Genomic DNA, 20,894 nt, shown 5'->3' on the forward strand with positions numbered 1-20,894 from the left:
GAATCTCAGAGAAGTAGAAGGGCTTGCCCAGTGTCACACGGTCCGTATTTGGTACAGCAGAGTTTAGAACCCAAGTCCTGTGACTCCCAGGCCCATGTTCTTTCCTCTAGGCCATACTGCTTTTCATGCTGCTCCTATTTATAAATGTTTTAAATCTCTCTCCACTGGACTGTAAGGTCTGAAGGTATCCCTGTAATCTGTAATTCCTAAAGGCAGGGATTGTGTCTACTCACTCTATTCTACTCTCCCAAGCGTTTATTTCAGTGCTCTGCACAACATGGGAGCTAAATGCATACTATCTTGATTGACTGAGTGACTGATGGATGCTTGGAATCTTTCCACACCTTACCCTGATAATATGAGACTATTAGATGAATTCAAAATTAGATGAATTTTGACTATAAGGCCACACTGACAAAACTCCACAACTGACTGTTCATTTTAGTGTGTCGATGGCACATTTAAAAAAAAAGGGTCACGTGCCCAATTGTTGAAAGCTGGTATTCCCCATCTTTGGAGTATTCTCTGTGATTTGAAATGGATGTGAAAATCCCGGCCACGCGGAGGGTGACGGCGGGAAACCTGTTTCTCGGTGTCTTTTGCTGGAAGTACGAATGTGCAATTCAAAGGGCTGGTTCAAAGGCTCTGGTAACACTTGAGTTCTAATCTCTGCTCTGCCCCTGATGCACTGAATGGCTTGGAGAAAGTCATTTCATCTCTCTGGGGTCCAGCAGTAGAGCAGAGATAAGCTCACTCTTACCTCTTTCCAATGATGGCAGAGAATTTGAGTTCTTCTGCAAGTAGGCTTCTCATAACCAAAGCTCTATTTGCTTGGTAGTTTCCATGCATGATCTCGTTAGGTTAGGGTCGTTAGGGAGGGAAGAAGGGAGAGGGCAAGAGTTTTGATAAGGCGGAAAGGATCGCAGGGCGAAGCAGGAGATCTCTAGAGATCCTGCTGGGAAGGATGGGAGAGCTGAAGAGGGGTGGGACTGAGGAGGGGCACGGGGGATTTTAGGGACCTCACTCCTGACCGTGTCAATTTTCTTAATAAAGTTGGAGGCATCGGGGGCAGTGGGTGGGGGAAGAGGGGGTCAGGGGCCCGAGGAGGGACTTAAATGTCCGGAACAACTGGTGAGGGCGATGGGCTGGGTTATCAATAAGGGTGGAGAAATAATTTTGCCAGAGGCGAGGGCAGAGTTGAAGCACGCGAGGATAAACTTGAAGTGGACAGAGTCGGCCTGCTACGAAACGAAGCGAAACGGTTACGAATCAAGCGGTGAGCCCTGAATCACCAGGTTGCACTTTCAAAGACAAATTTATTCGACTCCTCTGTACGGTAGGCTCCAAATAAATACAGTAAAAATGACGAGAATAGCATCTAATACACCGTTGGAAGAAGGCATCGCGACAAAATGGGGGCTGTGTACTGTTCCGTGCCAAGCTAACCATGAGTCTTAAAAAACTTGTAAGGTTTAATTTGACTTTACTCAAGTCAAAGTGCAGGAGGGAATGCCGTTGCATAGCAACAGAACTAAGTCTTACCTTTTTAGCTGCCTCGTTTTTGCATGGAATGAGAGCTCCATAAACTCTTTCTGTGTTCTACATCTGTTAGATATGAATATAAGGATAATGTGTACTTTTAGTCCAGGAAACGTTAACCAGAGCCTAAAATCCTTGTAAGAGCAGAGTTCATTTCAGGTCAGGCATTCTCTCTCTCTTTTTTAAATGAGAATACAAACTCCTCCCCGCCCCACCCCCCTCAAGTCAGTGTTTAAGTGAGTACCCATGCACGTACATAAACGTTCAGTTGTTACAAATAGATCTTTTTAAAGTGATAAAAATATCATCAGACCCACCCTCCCCCAATTTCTTACAAACATTGAGAGGTGATTTATCATCATCCGTGTTGACTTCATACAAGAATACTTTCAGCGCTTAGAACAGTGCTTGGCACATAATAAGCGCTTAAGAAATATCATCATCATCAAGATGAGCTGTAGGAAGGCCGATCCTGAATAATTGTGCAAAGTCTGCAAAATGCTTTCGGTCCACGGGTCATGCTCAAAACAAAGGCAAAGATTCCTAGGATTTTTCACTTCCTCCTCTACAGCAGAGAAAATCACCAGCAAATATCCAAGCTCTTAAAGACTGAAGGACATTCACAGCTGTACAGGCAGTAATAGAAAGATGATTAAAAGGAAATTTCAAGGTCTAGAGTAATCAAGGAGGGGTTGGTTTCCCTGTAAAAATAAAAATTGTGGATTTTAAATTATGCAGCAAGACACTATGAAGCAGCCCGATCGTTGTCATGCTGGGATAACTTCAAAAAACAACAAGCACAGAGCTGTAAACATATTAATAGGATTTTTTTTTTCCATTGGCACGCCCGCCCTTCTAGAAGAGTTTGGAACTCTAGATAAATCCCAGTTTCCCATAGCTCTCTGGATTGTTTCTGAATGGACTGATCCTTCTTTCCCTAAAGGGTAGAGCCCCGTCAACCTCAGGTTTTGTTACGACTCAATTTTAGCTCCACGGGTGCAAACCCTTTCCCCCTTGAAAATATCTCGTTGAACTGAACGGGTCGGAGGTGGAGGTGAGAAATGATATTTACTCGGTTTATCCCTTGTAATTATTCAAAGGGCCTCATATAGGAAAACATAAGATGAGTACATTTCTATTTGGTGAGCTGCCTGATTGAGTGTATTTCTCTATAATGAATGATCAGCTTCCGCCTCTACATCCTGAGGGGGTGTTTATTGAGTGCTTACTGTGTGCGGAGCATTGTACTAAGCGCTTGGGAGAGGATGGTGGATTAAGTAGACATGACCCTTTCCTTGCTCTGACCTCAAAAGGCTGCATGTGATCAGTGTTCCATCTGTTACAAAAATAAAGGAGGATATAAACCAAGAAAATAAAACAGCTCTATCTTAGATTCTGGTCTCAGTTACAAGAAAAATATACAAAGCCATGCCCTGATCAACCCCAACGGGTCCCTGTAGATTTGCCACGCTATCTCCATGAGTTAAAAGTCACTTGACCATCTCTGAATATTTAATACCTGAACTTTTCGCCTGTCGATGATTTTCCATTTCGCTTACCTCTCTTGTGTGCTTTTCTACACTCGTAAAAATAAATCTCCCATCATTTTATGCTTTGTGTAGCGTTTAAGAAACATCTCGGGGCATCTACAATAGAAAAAGACTTTTTGTTTGTTTGTTTCCAATCGTGGAGATGCCTGCACCTGAAAAATTGGATTTCAGTTCAGAAGTCTAATTCTTCATAAAATGAAGTTAAGTGGAATGTAACGACCTTTTCTTGCAGCCTGGGTAATTAAAGGCCCCCACCAGCCTACAAGACCGTATTTTCAAAATGTATCCTACGTCAGCAAAGACCGTGTTCGTTTCGCACGAGATAACACAAGCAGAGCGGTGAGGGCGTACAAAATAGACAAATGTTCATCATCAGACTAAGCTTACCACACGCCGTTCAGTAACATTCAGATAGAGTTTACCACACGTCCTACATTTTATATTAAAAAACGCCCACTTTCGTGAGCGTCAAGAGGCCCAGAGAAACTTATACGTGCGTTTCGATATACGAGTGAGTGTGAGCCAGAGAGGAGATGAGGGCGTCGGCTTCGTGAGACGCATTCCGTGGGTTATGCTGAGCATCGTTCTCAAAGATATCCAAGAAGAGATCAAAGTACATTTGTTTCCACTGCTGAAATTCTCTAGATGTCAGATCTGGGTTATCCAGTACCTTATCGATGAGGGCTACTTCTCCTTCTCTGGCCTGAAAGAGAAAAAGAATGTCGTAATATCGATAAAAATTATGGTACTCGTTAAGCGCTTACTAGGTGCCAAACACTGTTCTAAGCAATGGGGTAGATATAAGTTAATCAGGTTGGACACGGTCCCCGTCCCACATGAGACCACGCCACACTCTTAATCCCCGTTTTACAGATGAGGCGACGAGGCCCAGAGAAGTGAAACGACTTGCCCAGGGTCACGCAGCAAATACGTGGAGGAGCCGGGATTCGAATCCAGGTCCTTCTGACTCCCAGGCCCGGACTCTAACCACTAAGCTGTTCTTCAGAGCTCTGGCGAAGTGACGCCGAGGAGATACACGAGCGTTAGGTGAAGCGGAAGACGTCGAGATTAAAGGGTGTGTGCCTTCGAAGGATGAGCCGGATTGCAGACGTTCCAAAGGTGAAGAATAACTCTTTCTGGAACACGAGGAGCTGGTCGTAACAGACCCCCCTCCTACGACCAGGAAGACACACGTCCTGGAAACTCACCGTGTCCTGTGCAGACACAGGGACGCGCCCCTGCAGACGTTAGCCATCGAAAAAACGCACCCTAAACCCGCATCGTGTTCTAGCCCAGTATTGGAGTGGAAACCCTTCCCAGACTAAGCCCTCTTCTTTATGGTATTTGCGTCGCACTTATTGGGTGCCAGACACTGCATTCGGCGCTGGGGTAGTTACGAGATAATCAGGTTGGACACAGACACACCCATTTTCTAAATATATCTTAACACTGTCCCTGGTGCAGCATACCAAATATACGATGTAACTTTTTAAAAAAGTAGCTCTTTCTGGTAATTACCTTGTATGGAATATTTATCTCACTGAAATAATCAGGAAGAAAACATGGTTTGTGCTGCCTCTGAATATTTCACTTCCACATTTTTCAACTAAAACTGACCATTTTCTGACGGCAATTCGAGCTTTTAATAAAAAGATGTAAGCTTACTTTTCTTCCATGCTCACGGAAATTCTTTATATCAGGAATACTTTCCCGCACCTTATTTTTTGGCTCTTTACATTAAAAAAACCCAACTTCCACTGAAGCATTAAAGAAAAAGCCTTCATATTAGACGTCTCCTTCTAAATAATCTGACAATCTGGAATTAGAACAAGAACAGATCTGATTGACTGTCATTCCGTACCTTTAAAGTGCTTTTTAGAATTCTCAGTCTGTGCAGTTTTTCGTTCACTTCTGGGTCGTTACTTCTCGTAACGAAAGATCGCCTGTATTCCATTTCGGATGAAATTCGATATTCTCCCAGTGGGGACAGGCTGGCTTCTTCCAGAGCCCTGTACAGATCTTCCAACGAGTCCGCTAGCTTGCTGTCACGCTCACCTGCAATGTCAGAAAAGATGGTGCTAAGCGGGTTACCCCAGACATCCCCAATTCTGGTGAGATATTTAGTTCCGGCAAGATCTACGGCATCAAGTCCCCAGGAGAGATGGGGGTGATAGCGGAGGATTCCAGTCAGGACGGAAGAGACCAAAATGGCAGCTTTCTGGCCCGTGGGCTCTTTGATGCCTGTTTCCCCTCTTTCTTCTTCCCTTCCCTGATCTTTCCTCATTTCACTTTCCCTGCTCAAAATAAAAAGTGGGCACCTCCAGGGAAAATGAGGAAAAACTTTTAGGAACTGGATTAATCCTGACAGAAGCTGAGACGAGAAGAAGATATCCACAGAAGGCTTTAGGAGTCTTGGGCCTTTATGGAGAAACCGCAAGGATTTTCGTTACTGCCTCGAAGCATTTATGTACCGTTCCAGGTGACGATGGATTCATATGTCATTTTTTGGGAGTGGAGAACCACTAGCCTCCTAAAGAAGATGGGAATTAGGCCCCAGAGCATACTGGGGAGGAAAACAGCTAAGTTCCTTTTGGGACTGGATCTCTGGATTCAGCCATTTAAACAGTACCAATTCCATTCCTGTCTCTTCCGGGTCCTCTATCTTCCCTTCCTCTCCTTTTCCGGCTACCAAGCGGACTCCCCGATCCCTTCGTCGATTAAGAGTGGCGTCTCACTAAAACTCCGATCGTAAACTCTTGGAGGGAAGGAAGGGCGAGTGTCTCTTACCCACTTGTAAACTGTAAGCTCGTTGTGGGCAGGGAATGTGTCCGCTTATTGTTCTATTGTACTCTCCCAAGCACTTATTACAGCGCTCTGCACCCAGTAACCGCTTAATAAATATGAAAGAATGAACTACCGTCTGCACATTTTTCTTTTATTTTAGGCTCCAAAGAGCCAAAATCGGGTTTAGTCACTCTTCTTGTTTGGGGGATAATTGGCTCTCTATAGACTGTTAACGATCACTGAGTGCAGGGATTAACTTTATTTTACTCTCCCAAGTGCTTAGCACAGTGATGTGCTCAGAAGATACCATCGGTCAACTGACTGATTGAAGAAAGGAGACGAGGTGGAAGAAGGAGAGGATGGAGAGGGGTGAGGTAAGAAAAGAAAGGGGAAAGGTGGAAAGGCAGAGGTGGAGGAGTGAGGGGGAAAGGGGAGAAGGGAAAGGGAAAAGATAAGAAGGGAGAGGGGAGAGGTGGAGAAAGGAGAGGAAAGAGGTGGAGGAGAAATCGTGTCTACTATTTTAATCTCCCAAGATGTTAGTACAGTGCTCTGCGCAGAGTGCGAACTGTTGATTTTTGATTTCAACCAGTTGGTGCCTGTCTAACCTATTTATTTCTTTATAAGTCAGGGCTCCTCAGGTGTCCTTTGATTGGTTGGAGCTGTGGGTCTCGCAGTGTATTTTAACACAAGAAATGTCAAAATCGAACATTTGGACCTCACTGGAAGTCTGTCGCTAGAGTCCGCTGTAGATGAAGGTGAAAGAGTAGTCTAATCTGAATGATAACTTTTATCCATAATTTTTCCATGAATAATAACAATAATAATGGTATTTGTTAAGCGCTTAATATGTGCCAAGCACTGTTCTAAGCTCTGGGGTAAGTACACAGTGATCAGGTTGTTCCAAGTGGGACTCACGGTCTTAATCGCCATTTTAGAGGTGAGGTAACTGAGGCCCAGAGAAATTAAGTGACTTGCCCAAGGTCACACAGCAGACAGGGTCAGAGCCGGGATTGGAACCCATGACCTTCTGACTCCCAGGCCCGGGTTCTAGCCACTACGCCATGCTGCTTCTCGGAAGTCAGCCATCAGTGACCAAAGGGATTGGAAATGTAATGATTACCCTCTCGTTTAAAATTTCTTTAAGCATGATTACCCTTCTCGTTTAAAATTTCTTTAAGCGTGCTTAGTAGAGTGCTATGCACACAGTAGCTGCTTAAGAGGTACTCCTATTACAATGAGTTCTACTATGTCATCAGGACAATGAGGAAGGAGCAACTGTGAGCTGAGATTTCTGAAGTACCTTCAGGAAGGTCCACGGACCAATATTCTTAAAGCAGAAGGTTTCAGATGCTTTTGGTGATCTTCCTATTTTAACATTTTCATTGTCGGCCTGTCTTGGGTGACTTCCAAACGATGATTTTCTTTTTAAAGCCTTCATGGCTCCAAGCCCCGCTTTTCTAAGATGTAGAAGTTTTGGAGGTGTTTCTTGAGTGGTAAATTTCAAAGGATTTCTTACCAAAGTGAGATAGATGTATTGCATGTGGAACAATATTAAGGTGTATTGAAAACATTTGAAAAAAAGAATCTTAGTTACTTTTCTTTAAGCTGAATGCCCTAAGCCACTGGTGTGGGAAATTCCAAACTCTATCTTCAGAAATGGATATGGAAAAATCCGCTTCATTTTCATTATTTTTTTCTTTCATTCATGAAAATGGGCAGCCACAAGAAATAAAGAGCATTGCTGCAGAAAAACCAAACCAAATAAGCTCTAAGCTAATAGACAGTGGCAGCGATTGTCTCTTAAGTAATTTGTAATTAGTAAGTCTTTGCTTTAATGGTAGGTTCCATGTCGGCTATCAACCCCAAGGGTGAAAAATGGAGACAGGGGCCAAGAGGAAACAGTCTTTTCAACTGAAATCTGTAAAAAAAGTTATAAGTGGATGGGATTGGCTGAAGAGCAGTTGCTATGGAGAAGATTGGTTTTTATCAGTGGCAGACAGGAGTAGGGAGGACGTGGCTAGCAGAAGAGGTGGAAGTCAGGGAGAGAGATGCTAAGCAAAGTGAAGTCGAGGGCAACCATGATGCAATACTGTTAAATCATGGGATTGATCAGGACCCCGAGAGGGATCGTGGAGTTGATTATTCCTGTTTGACACATCCAAGCCTATCCGAGGTGGGCCTCCTTCGTTCCGAAGAGACAGGGTCGAGGGAGAAGCGTGATGTCATATCACGGGACTGGTCATCTAGGGATTGAGGAGGGGGACGTTCTGTAAGCGGAGGAGGGAGAACGAGGAAGAGGATGGTTAAATAATTTCAGGAGGCTAACGTGGTCCGTTAGCTCCGCTGTAGCTTTTACCTCAAGTTCTAGTCAACGTTGGGGTCCGTGAGACTACGATTTACTCTGAAACGTTTTTGCCTATTAAAAATATGTATTCCTTACACTTTTAGGAGAGACGATAGTTCTTTCCCTGTTTTCAAAGCCCATTTTACCCTCTGAGGGAACGGATACAGACTCTGTAAATATAGAGCAACAACCGAAAGACAAAGACGCACACGGACCGCACACATACGAATGCCGACACGGTGGAGCTTTGCTTTTCTCTAAGGTTTTAGAGAAAAGAAAAAAAGCAACAACTAGAAGGCATCATAATTCCCCAGAAGGTGAACAGATGTCAGAAGCATTCAGAATGGATGGTTTCAGGCGGCCTTACAGACACTCAAAAAACTTTAGAACAATAAAGCAGAAGGTTTTTTATCGCAGGTCAGGAATTCCCAGCTCCTGCCTGACTCACCTTCGGGCTCCCCCGGCAATTCACGCACACCCACAGTACACACATGACACACAGTATCGATTAAGCACAGAGAAAGCAGGGTGGTTTGCCGTGCCAGGCTCTTGCCAAATCATTTTGCTAAGCACTTCGACCATCTCAGTTCAAGACTTGTCAGAGGGACACTCTGGTGGGTCAAGAAGCCGGGGTTACGTCGTGAACCCTGAACTTTGGACTCCAAAGCCACAAGACAACATAAAGCTCCACATTCAAGGTGCCACAGACCACTCTGATCAGTTAGAGGGAGTCGTGAAGTCCTTCGGGGGTTACTCTTTTAGATAGAAACCCTGAAGCACTTTGGTTTCCCTTTGCCTTGCCGTTATCTCCTCTCCTCTTCCCTATTTCTCCTCTTCAGGTTTCTCTGTCTTGCATCCTGTGTTCTGCTGGGTTTTTCTCCTCCCTCACAAACCCCTCAGGTGGCCCAAGGCTAAGGGTGATTGAAGGGTTGAGGGAGCCTTGGATCTTGAAGATTGGAGAGTCCAGTTGGCCACTTTGGCTAGAGGGAGATAGGGTTTGAAGTCGTTCTTGTCAGTGGGGTGTACGTGTGTGCTTTCTGTCTGTCTGTACGCGTCTTTAAGAGCTAGCTCATCCCTCAGCGGCCTGGTGGTTTCCGCTGGATTTTCCCGAGTGCTTAGTACAGTTCACTGCTCCCAGTGGGTGTTCAATAAATACCACCACGATTAAAGCCAAGATGACATCTTTACCCAGCTCTTTCACTTAGATTATCTATCCTGCCCCACCGAACCCCAAGCTGGAGTGTCGCCTAAATAGCGTGCTGAGAAGTGTTTCGAGAAGGGTCCGCTGAATCTTCGGGATACGGAGGCGTTGTTCGGGAGGTGAACTGGTCCTTGCTTTCTCCTCCAGGACTCTCCCGCCCCTTGCTCTGGTAAAAATGTTCTCGGATGCCCGTAGGCGAGTGATAAATAAAGGAGAAATTTCTTACTCTCGAGGCCCAAGGAAGGACCTTTTCTCAGGTACGTTGTAGACTCCCTCTAGCCTGGAAGCACGTTGTGGGCAGGGAATGTGTCTGTTTATTGCTGTACCGTCCTCTCTCAAGCGCTCAGTACAGTGGGTTCTAATCCCAGCTCTGCCACTTGTCTGCTGTGTGACTTTGGGCAAGTGGCTTCACTTCTCTGGGCCTCAGTGACCTCAGCTATAAAATGGGGATGGAGGCTTGTGAGCCCCAGGTGGGACGGGGGCTGTGTCCAGCTCCATTTACTTGTATCCACCCCAGCGCTTAATACAGCGCCTGGCACGGAGTGAGCATTTAATGAATACCATCGTTATCGTTATTCTTATTATTACAGTCCTCTGCACATAGTAAATGTTTATGATTGAAGGAATGAATGAATGAATATAGATTGGTAAGCCCACGGTGGGCGGGGAACACAGCTATGGCCCCTGGTCGTATTGTAATAATAATAATAATAATCGTGGCATTTGTTAAGAGCTTACTATGTGCCAGGCACTGAAATAAGCACTGGGGTGGACACAAGCAAATCAGGTTGGACACAGTTCCCGTCCCACGAGGGGCTCACTATCTCAATCCCCATTTTACAGAGGAGGTCGTTGAGGCACTGAGAAGTAAAGCGATTTGCCCAAGGTCCCACAGCAGGCAAGTGGTGGAGCCGGGATTAGAACCCGTGACCTCCTGCCTCTCGGGCCTCTGCTCTATCCACTACATCATGCTGCTTCTCACTACGCCATGTATTCTCCCTAGAGCTTAGTACAGTGTTCTGCGCACAGTAAGTGCTCGATAAATATCACGGATGATGACGACGGAATTGTAGTTGGGGGATGAGGTGGACAAGTGAGAGTCTGATTTTTCTCTTGCCTCACTTACGCTCTTTCACTCGGCCACTACGGGAAAGTGCTGGATCAACAGAAGTCCGGCTGGCTGAGGGATAGAGGGAAGCCACGGGAAAGGGGACGTGGCCTGTGCTGATAGTTCCCATGTCAGTTCTTCCCAGCTTTCTCGCCAACGGCTTCAAACCACATCACATCTTAAATACCACAAGACATCTGGTCGGTTCAGACCAGGGCACACCCGCCGTGCGAAAATGGGAACCGAGTCATCGTTTTCCTTTCCTTGTAAGGGGAAAGCTCAGTGGGGGACCTGCGCCTTGCTGGATTGTGAACCCATAATCCTACTTACGAAGCAGTGTGGCTTAGCGGGTAGATGCCGGGCCCGGGAATCAGAAGGACCGGGTTCTAATTCCGCCTCAGCCACAAGCCTGCTGTGTGACCTCGGGCCCTCTGCTTAAATTCTCTAGGCCCCAGTTCCTTCGTCTGTCAAATGGGGATCACGAGTGTGAGCCCCACGGGAGACAGGGACTGTGTCCAACCTGATTAACCTCTCTCGACCCCAGTGCTTTGAACGGTGCTTGGCACAGAGCAAGCTCTTTACAAGTCCCGTAATTATCACTATTATTACTTTGCTCTTGACAAGGTGGCGTGGTCTAGTGCAAAAACCTGGAACTGAGAGTCAGAAGGACCAGTTTCTAATCCCGGCTCTCCCCCGGCCTGTTGTGTACCATAAGAAAATCACTCTCTGGGCCTCAGTTTCCTTATCTGTAAAATGGGAAGGAAGAGTCCTGCTTAGACAGTGATCGCCACAGGAGTCTGATTTGACTCCCCAGAGCTTAGCACATAAGCATGTATCCAGCCACTTGTCAGCTGTGTGACTGTGGGCAAGTCACTTCACTTCTCTGTGCCTCAGTTACCTCATCTGTAAAATGGGGATTAAGACTGTGAGCCCCACGTGGTACAACTTGATTCCCCTCTGTCTGCCCCAGCGCTTAGAACAGTGCTCTGCACATAGTAAGCGTTTAACAAATACCAACATTAAGTTAACGGAAAGAGCACGAGCTCGGGAGTCAGAAGGACCTGGGTTCTAATCCCGGCTCCATCACTTGTCTGCTGCGTGGCCTTGGGCAAGTCACTTGATTTCTCTGTGCCTCAGTTCCCTCATCTGTAAAATGGGGATTAAGACTGTGAGCCCCATGTGGGACATCCTGATTCCCCCGTGTCTCCCCCAGCGCTTAGAACAGTGCTCGGCACATAGTAAGCGCTTAACAAATACCAACATTAGTAATTATGGCCTAGTGGACAGAGCATGAGTCTGTGAGTCAGAAGGATGTGGGTTCTAATCCTGCCCCGCCACTTGTCTGCTTTGTGGCCTCGGGCAAGTCACTTCACTTCTCTGTGCCTCAGTTACCTCATCTGTAAAATGGGGATCGAGACCATGAGCCCCAAGTGGGACAAGGACTGTGTCCAACCCGATTCACTTGTATCCACCCCAGTGCTTAGTACAGTGCCTAGAACACAGTAAGTGCTTAACAAATACCACAATTATTATTATTATTATGATGATGATGATGTACATAGTCTATAGTAATGCTTGCCTCCCCCCTCTATAGTAACAATAATTACGGTATTTATTAAGCACTTATTATGTGCCAAGTACTTCCTGAGATAGATACAAGGTGATCCGTTCGGACACAGTCCCTGTCCCGCATGAGGTTCACAGTCAGGAAGGAGGGAGTGGGATTTAATCCTCATTTTATAGATGAGGAAACCGAGGCTCAGAGAAGTTAAGTGACTGATCCAGGTTCATAAAGCGAGCGACTGGCGGAGCCGGGATTAGAACCCAGGTCCTTCTGACTCCCGGGCTCGTGCTCTTTCCGCTAGGCCCCGCTGCTTCACCTAGACTGTGAGCTCTTTGTACTTTCCCCAAAGCTTAGTCCAGTGCTAGAGACCCAGCAAGCGCTCAATAAAACCATTGATCGCTTCACTGATTGATTGATAAGAAGCACTTGCCATTACGATTATCATTATAAAGATGAGAAATTGCAGGGGGGAGAATTTAAAAGATCCATTTGGTGATCTCCTTTGGTCCGGCCAATTCGGAGACACGGTTACGGTCCCGTCCCCTCGAAGCGGTGGATTCTGGAAAGAGCAGGGTGCCAGACTACTGTCCTGTTCCTCACCAGGACCCCAAATGGATGATAACGTGTCCTTTAAGAACACTCGTTATCCCCTCACGAGCTCTGGTCCTGCCTCGTCAAAGGCGAAAGGACAAATGGGGGGAGGAGGTGGACACGACGACATTAGTCATCCGTTGAATCCCGGCCGCTCCGTCTCCGGCTTCAGTCCGTAAAATCGAACCGTGGCCTTGTGCCTGATACACGGATTCCTCAAAGGACGGCACCACGCGGATTATTTCATCGAGGCGCTGGTGACCGATGTAGCACTCCTCCACACAGGTCTCTAAGAAGGGGGGGGGGTGGATGTCCTTTTACGATGTCCGATTTCCCTGGATTTAAGTAGTTTTGGAAGCAGCCCACCAGTCAACTAGTCAATTGTATTTATGAAGCGCTTACTACGTGAAGAGCACTGCAGTAAGCGTTTGGGAGAGAATGATGTAACAGACACATTTAGAATGGTTATTCTGCCACGAAGTTTCTCGGTTCATTTCTGAGAGAAGTGGTGTGACCCAGTGAATAGAGCACGTGCCTGCGATTCAGGAGGGCCCGGATTCTGATCCTGGTTCCGCCACTTGTCTGCTGTGTGACCTCGGGCAGGTTGCTCCACTTCTCTGGGCCTCAGTTACCTCATCTTTAAGATGGGGATTAAGGCTAGAGAAGCAGCGGGGCCTAATGGAAAGATCACTGGCCTGGGAGTCAGAAGGATCTGGATTCTCATCCCGACTCCGCCACTTGTCTGCTGCGTGACCTTGGGCAAGTCACTTCTCTGTGCCTCAGTTACCTCATCTGTAAAATAGAAATTAAGACCACGAGTCCCATGTGGGACAGGGACTGTGTCCAACCTGATGAGTTAGTATCTACTGCAGCACTCAGTACAGTGTCTGGCACATAGTAAGCGCTTAAATAACATATAAATATAAAAAAACCCACCTTTCTACTTGGGTACATGGATCTTCCTTAATAACAAAGGAAATTTTAAAATATCAGGTTTTTTTTGATCTCGTGAGTAGCGGTAATAGCACGGCAAGGCTCAGGACATCCTGATATTCCGGGGTCACAAGGGTCTCACACGGTTAAGAGATAGACCACCCCTCGTCTCCTTACCCACCATTCGGAGCCTCCCGTCATCAGAATCTCCCATCGGGAAGAGCCGACGTGGCTCGGTCCCGAGACTTTGGGATCGTCACCCTTGTGTGGAGGATTCTATTTTAGCATCGGTGACTTGCGTGGCATCATTCGCAATAATAATAACTGTGGTATTTGTTAAGCGCTTACTAAGTGCCGCTCACCGTACTAAGCGCTGGGGTGGATACGGGAAAATCGGGTCGGACACAATCCCGTCTCACGTGGGAGGCTCCCCGTCTATCCCCATTTTCCGGATGCAGGGACGGAGGCCCAGAGAAGTGAAGTGACTCGCCCAAGGTCACACAGCAGACAAGAGGCTTAGCAATTGCCCGTAGTTCACACAAACTCACAAACACACACCCACACACCAAGCCCTTGTTCTCGTCCGTCCGTCTCCCCCGATCAGACCGTAAGCCCGTCAAACGGCAGGGACCGTCTCTATCTGTTGCCGACTTGTTCATTCCAAGCGCTTAGTACAGTGCTCTGCACATAGTAAGCGCTCAATAAATACTATCGAAGCCCTTCACCAAACCAAAGCCACCGACGGTACCTGAACATCCCTAACTGACATCCTCCTGGACCGTGAGCTTGTCGTGGGCAGGGAACGCGTCCGCCCATCGCATTATGTCGTACTCGCCCAAGTGTTTCGCGCAGTGCTCTGCACACGGTAAATACCACCAATTATTAAGGCTCACGTCCACCTGCTCGCAGGTGTCAGAAAGAGAAGCAAAGCCGTAGATCTTTTTCTCAGGATGTTTTGCTGGTTATTGGCTTTGCCCTTTCAGTCCATCTGGGAGTCAAGGCGCTGGTTGACAAAAACAGCCGACCGGGTTGGGGTGTTGGGATATCTTGCGCTTACGTACAAATCCTTGGTCGTCCTCCAAATATCCCACTTGTCTCTGGTGATGGGTTCGAGAGGCAGAAATCGGCTGCAGATTCAGTGTCCAGGAAGGGATGAGGAGATTCTACTGATGAAAGCCAAGGGGCATTTCGTTCGGAGCCTCTCAAACGCATGGGATGGGGCACTGAACCAGGAGGTGCTCAGTAAATACCGTCACTACTGTGACGATTACCGGGCAACTATCCAAACAGTAAATGACGGCCCAAAAAGCCAACCAACGGGTCTGGGAGCAAATTAAGCCGATGTGGTCTTTGGAAGGCCATATGACTCGACTTAGACTAGCACGTTTTGGGCACGTTGTCAGGAGGACTAATTCTCTGGAGAAGCCACTGATTCTAGGGAAAATCCAGGGAAAACGCGGAAGAGACAGAGCAGTAGCTAGATGGATGGAAGCCATAACAACTGTAACGGAAGAACCGTTAACAAGGTTACGGATCATGGCAGAAGGTAGGACGTTCTGGAGAAAATATATCCATAAAGTCGCTATGAATCGGAAATGACTCGACGGCGTTCGTAATAATAATAAAATCCTGGCTTACAGAGTCCACGCCAAGAGGAACGGCTCTTAAATGACAGGGTCATTTGGAAAGCAGCATAGCCTAGTGGTTGGAGCCCGGGCCTGAGAGTCAGAAGGATCTGGGTTCTCATCCCGGCTCTGCCGTTTGTCTGCTATGTGACTTTGGGCAAGTGACTTCACTTCTCTGGGCCTCAGTTACCTCATCTGTAAAACGGGGATTGAGACCGTGAGCCTCATGTGGGACAGGGACTTTGTCCAACCTGATTATCTTCTATCTACCCCAGTGCTTAGTACAGAGCCTGGCACATAGTAAGTGCTTAACAAATACCACAAAGAAAGGGTCTCGGTCTCTCCTTCCACCTCCCTCAGAGACAGATTCTCCCTTGTGAAGAGCAGGAAAAATCCTTGGGGATTTTATCTGACCGGAACGTGTGCAAAGGTGAGAAATGTATTGAGGAGGCATTTTAAAATGAAAAAAAGAAAGGAAGCGGAGGGAATCCCTCCGTTTGCTGGATTATGTGTGTAGATCGTAGTGTCGACAAGGACAAATGAAGCTTCTAAAATCCGTCTTGTGGTGATGAGTTTGAAGCTGTGACCTCTGGGCGTTTGATATTCACCCCACCCTCAACACCGCGGCATTTACGTTCATATCTTTAAATATAAATAATTTATTTCTACCAATGTCCGTCTCCCCGTCTAGACTGTAAGCTCATTGTGGACAGGGAACGTGTCTGCCGACTCCGTTCCACTGTACCCTTGCGAGCGCTTAGTACAGCGCTCTGCACGTAGTAAGTGCTCAATAAAAATCAATGATTGATTGATGAGCTCAAAAATGGTAAATGTCAACAACAGGGCCTTTTGCATTCTCATCTTCTAGCTCTGATAGAGTTTTTAGATATAAAAACTTATGTGGTTCAGAAGTAGTATCACGGCAACCTAATGGGACATTACCATTATCTCTCCCCACCCCCGGTGAGAAAAACCTATCCATCGACGGTATTTATTGAGCGCTTACTCGTAGCAGAGCACTGTGCTAAGCGCTTGGGGGAGTACAACGCAACCGAATTAGCAGCCGCTTTCCCTGCCCATAACGAGCTTCCGGTCTAGACCGTCATTTACTTCTGAAGGAAATTACGGTTTTAAATCCCGGGCAACTATCGAGCTCTCTCAAGAGATCCGATACCATTTGGTCATACTTTTTTTTTATTTTTATAGAATATATATATTTTTACAGCTATTAACATTATGCAATACCACACACCGCAGTGACAGGAAGAGAAACATTTCAAAATACAATTTTTTTTTTAAAGTTTTCTTTTCCAGAGCACAGTAGGAAATATCCAATAATTAGCATCGAAATGATTACAGAACATCCTCATTCAACTAAGTAAAGGAAAATAAATCCACATTCACTACAGAGAGAGAAAAGAGAGGCTGCTATGGACCTGATACAGAAGAGTAAAATAGGAAACATCAGTCTAGCGTGAGAGACATCTAGATGCAATCCAGGGAAAACACCGTTTCAAGGAGGTGAAACCGCAGCCCTGTGGAGTCTTACGTTGCTATCGACTGAAGGGATTCGAGTCAGGTCCAGCACGAGGGAGGGATGTCCGAACGATTCCCGATTTGCGTTCGCTAGAAAAGGTGGAGTGGCTATTGAATCTTGGAACAACAGGCTTCCTCCAGAAGATTGCGCCGAACGTAATCGGTTACAGCCAGTCAACTTTTTCAACACTTTTCAAAATGCGAAAAATACACTTGGGTCGAGCTCTGTTTCCTCGTCGGGGCCTGCCGGGGACCCCCCGGAAAAGTCCGTAGAAATAAAAACCCAAAAACCCGGGATTCAGAGTCACCGGAGCCGATCCCCTCCTTACTTCCTCGATGGGGAAAACACGTGGGAAGTCCCCAGTTGGGGGGGTGGGGGGTGGGGGCTCTTCCCCTGCCATGCCAAGGGGAAAAGGGGCAAATCTTCGTCTTCCGTCTGCCCAAAGAGACATCGGCACCACTCTCCTCCACTGTGGGTCACTCGGATCTGATCCGACTCCTAGTTCCACTGTGGAAATGGAGGATTCTTCATAAGGTGGGTTACCGTTTTGCCCCTTTAAGCCCCCGGAACCGTACTTCCTTCCGGTGGTCTCGACTTTTCACGAGTCTGTCCTCGGCCGCGGACCCCCCAAGAGGCCCGGGGAACGGAGGCCGGCAAGTCGCTTGCAAGAAGAGGTCGAAGCCGCAGTCAGCGTGTCGGGCCGACTCCCCTCCGATCTAAATGCTCTAAAGATTTAGCTTATCAAACTGGGAGTCCCGCGGGTCCGACTTGGCAAGGAGAGTGGGCTTATGGACTCTTGCAGTGTATTAGCCTGATGTGACAAAGCAGTGATACAATAGAGTGAAAAGAACTGCGACGTATCGGCGTTGCCAAACTGCCTCCGGGCCCCCAGTCGAAATATCATCTCGGGGGGTCGAAATGGGAGAGGGGAGGGGAATGTGGAGCGGGGAGAGCGGAATCTTTTGCCCCCACCCCAGATCCTCCGTGTCTGCACGCGAGGTCCGCTTAAACGCGAAGGGTCCGGGTGGACCGTGCCCCCCACTTACGGAGGACAGAGCACAGGGCTGGGAGTCGGAAGGCTATTATTATTATTACTAGATCGGGGGTTCTAATCCAGCCCAGCCGCTTTTCTGCTGTGTGACCTTGGGCAAGTCACTCTACTTCTCTGGGCCTCGGTTCCCTCACCCGGAAAATGGAGATTGAGGCCGTGAGCCCCACGTGGGACAGAGAACGTGTCCGGCCTGATTCGCTTGAATCCACCCCAGCGCTTAGTACGGTGCCTGGCGCACTGTAAGCGCTTAACGGATATCGCAATTATTATTATTATTGTTAGTCTCTGGGAATGCCCGAAAATTCGCTCGAGGGGATGTAAATCCAAGCCTCACCCCGTCTGGGATTTATGCAAATCCCTCACTTGAATCAGCAGAGAGCCTCCTTAACGAGCTAGAGCAGTTCATACGCTTGGCCCTTGCTTGGAAAGTGGTAGGGTGAAGTTTAGGGGATCCCCTGACCCCAGCTTCATTTGGAATCTACCCAGGCAGGTGTGGGGACACACATACACACACACACACACACCAACACACACACTGCGTGGGAAGCAGCGTGGTTCAATGATAGAGCACGGGCCCGGGAGTCAGAGGGACCCGGGTTCTAGTCCCGGCTTCCGCCACTTGTCCGCTGTGTGGCCTTGGGCCAGCCATTTCACTTATCTGTGCCTCAGTTACTTCATCTATCTGGAAAATGGGGACGAAGGCTGGGAGCCCCATGTGGGACATGGACTGTGACAACCTGATCACCGTGTATCCACCCCGGCGCTTAGTCGAGTGCCTGGCACAGAGTAAGCCCTCAACCAGTACCATAAAAAAACAATACAGCTGCGGATGGAAACAGTGGCTCTGTCCCCATGTCTGCACATCTGTGGTGAGGGGAAATCACATCACTCTCCCTTTTCCCCCCCACCCTCATAATGGTGCTTATGGAACATGTTACAGAAAGGGACAGAGAGGCACAAGAAGCTCTGACCCAGAAAACCAGAGCCCAGTAAAGCATTTTAGACACTTTAGTGAGTCCCCCCCACCTCTACCCATCATCCCTTCCCACCCCAGTCCACTTGCGGGTTCCCTTTTGGAAAATCTCAAAGTTTCCAGTAAGCCTAACCCAGAAAGATTTTCTATTTTAGGAGAGGTTCTTTCCTCCGGCAACGTCACGTAATAGTTACGAAAGCGATCCTGCAAGCGACTCCGGGGTGAAGTGGAAAAATTTTGGAAGAGGAGTACAGGCTGTTATGAAGAAGAATCCCCAGAAATTCATACTGAAATATATTCTTAGAGAGCAGGGATAGGACAAAACACTTGCCAACTGGCTAGAAACTAGGAGGAAGAGTTCAACTTCAGTTTTGAAAAAGAAAGATGGTGGAGCAAGGTAAAAGGATGGTGAATTTGTTGATTTTGTACTTTTTTTTAAAAAAAGACTGCTCTGCCTCCCATTGCTAAATTGATAGACACTTGAGGACAAGCGTCCTCGCGGGCAAGAGGACCCACATAAAAATGATAGTGTGGGATTCATCTTCTCAGCAAACCTTGGCTTGTCCTAAAAAACCCGCTCGCACTCGATAACTCCATTTGCCTCGTGGTAGGGACTGAACATCTTCAGAAATTCCCCCAGTCCAAAGACCGAAAAACCTAACCTGCAGGAAAGTTGGGCTTCAAGAAACTAAAACCCACAACTCATCCACCTCCTGGATCCGCCACTTGTCTGCTGTGTGACCGTGGGCAAGCCACTTCACTTCTCTGGGCCTCGGTTCCCTCATCTGGAAAATGGGGATTGAGACTGTGAGCCCCACGGGGGACAACCTGATTACCTCGTATCTACCCCGGTGCTTAGAACAGTGTGTGGCACATAGTAAGCACCTAACAAACACCATTTTCTTTCTGATTTATGTAAAAAGGAGAATAAAATCAATCAGTAGTAGTTCTCCAGCAGAGGGTTTGTGGGGAGCAACTGCCCATATTCTCCATCCCGGCACCTTTTAGGGACGGAGAATGTCAGAAGGAAAAGACGGACAAACAACAGGAAAAAGGCTGATCTGACTCTGAATTTGGTGAGGGACCTCTGGGAAGAGGGTTCCCATAAAGGTCACCAGAAATGACTAATTAGCAGTCACTGAGCGGAAGGGTCTTCTTTTCCTTTGATCTGGGTTGTAACAAAATCCATAATTCATGCCAGCCTTCGCCAGGGTGGAGACCTCTTAATGAATATGCAATTTAGAGTTTTAATCGCTGCGTGGTTTTTGCTTCTCCCTATACATCTGGGCTCTTCTTAATTTAACGTAGATAAAATGGCTGTGCGACCCGGCCCTTCCAATTATAAGATATCGTAGGCTAAATGGCTTTTGGTGTGATCATTTTTTAAAGCAAGTACTCCCAGAAATCCCAAATTTCAGGGTCGCGGTCTTATCAGGGATAACAATAACGATAATGATAATAATAATGATACCTGGAGTGTTTAAGTACTTACTATGGGCCAAGCACTTTGCTAAGTGCTGGGGTAAGTCCCCCGGGCCAGCCCGATGGTAAGATCGTTGAGGGCAGGGAACGTGTCTGCCAACTCTGTTATATTGTACTCTCCTAAGCGCTTCCTACGGTGCTCTGCGCACATTTAGCATTCGATAAATACAACTGCTTGATTGGTAAATACAAGCGCCATTCTCTGAACTATTGATTTTGCTCATAAAAAAATTCCACCTAAGTAACAGGGCATTTAGAAGTATCATATCTTTGCTGGATGTAATAATTACAACAGCAACCACAGTCATCATAACAAAAATAATAATTCAACAAGTGTGGTACTTGTTAAGCACTCACTATACTAATGTTGGTATTTGTTAAGCGCTTACTATGTGCAGAGCAGTGTTCTGAGCGCTGGGGTAGATACAGGGTCATCAGGTTGTCCCACGTGAGGCTCACAGTCTTCATCCCCATTTTACAGATGAGGGAACTGAGGCCCAGAGAAGTGAAGTGACTTGCCCACAGTCACACAGCTGAGAAGTGGCAGAGCTGGGATTCGAACCCATGACCTCTGACTCCCAAGCCCGTGCTCCTTCCACTGAGCCACGCCAA

The 20,894-nt window shown here is 47.1% G+C and overlaps 1 protein-coding gene across 6 annotated transcripts in view; it reads right to left on the reverse strand.

The window, feature by feature from the left end:
* Positions 1 to 1,284: 1,284 nt before the first annotated feature.
* The window catches only part of CNKSR2 (connector enhancer of kinase suppressor of Ras 2), a 212,742-nt gene continuing 193,132 nt past the window's right edge, over positions 1,285 to 20,894 (reverse strand). For 3 of the 6 annotated variants that reach the window (XM_029079728.2, XM_029079732.2, XM_029079731.2), the window contains 2 exons: positions 4,951 to 5,144; positions 1,286 to 3,792 (listed from right to left, as the gene is read on the reverse strand). In XM_029079728.2, the coding sequence (XP_028935561.1) occupies positions 3,577 to 3,792; positions 4,951 to 5,144 (410 nt within the window). In that variant the 3' untranslated portion in view covers positions 1,286 to 3,576. Of the gene's footprint in view, positions 3,793 to 4,950; positions 5,145 to 16,415; positions 17,588 to 20,894 lie in introns of those variants that run through there. The other 3 variants (XM_029079730.2, XM_039914241.1, XM_039914242.1) reach the window with 3 other exon arrangements.

This window comes from Ornithorhynchus anatinus, chromosome 15 (assembly GCF_004115215.2).
Source record: "Ornithorhynchus anatinus isolate Pmale09 chromosome 15, mOrnAna1.pri.v4, whole genome shotgun sequence".
NCBI classification, from domain to species: domain Eukaryota; kingdom Metazoa; phylum Chordata; class Mammalia; order Monotremata; family Ornithorhynchidae; genus Ornithorhynchus; species Ornithorhynchus anatinus.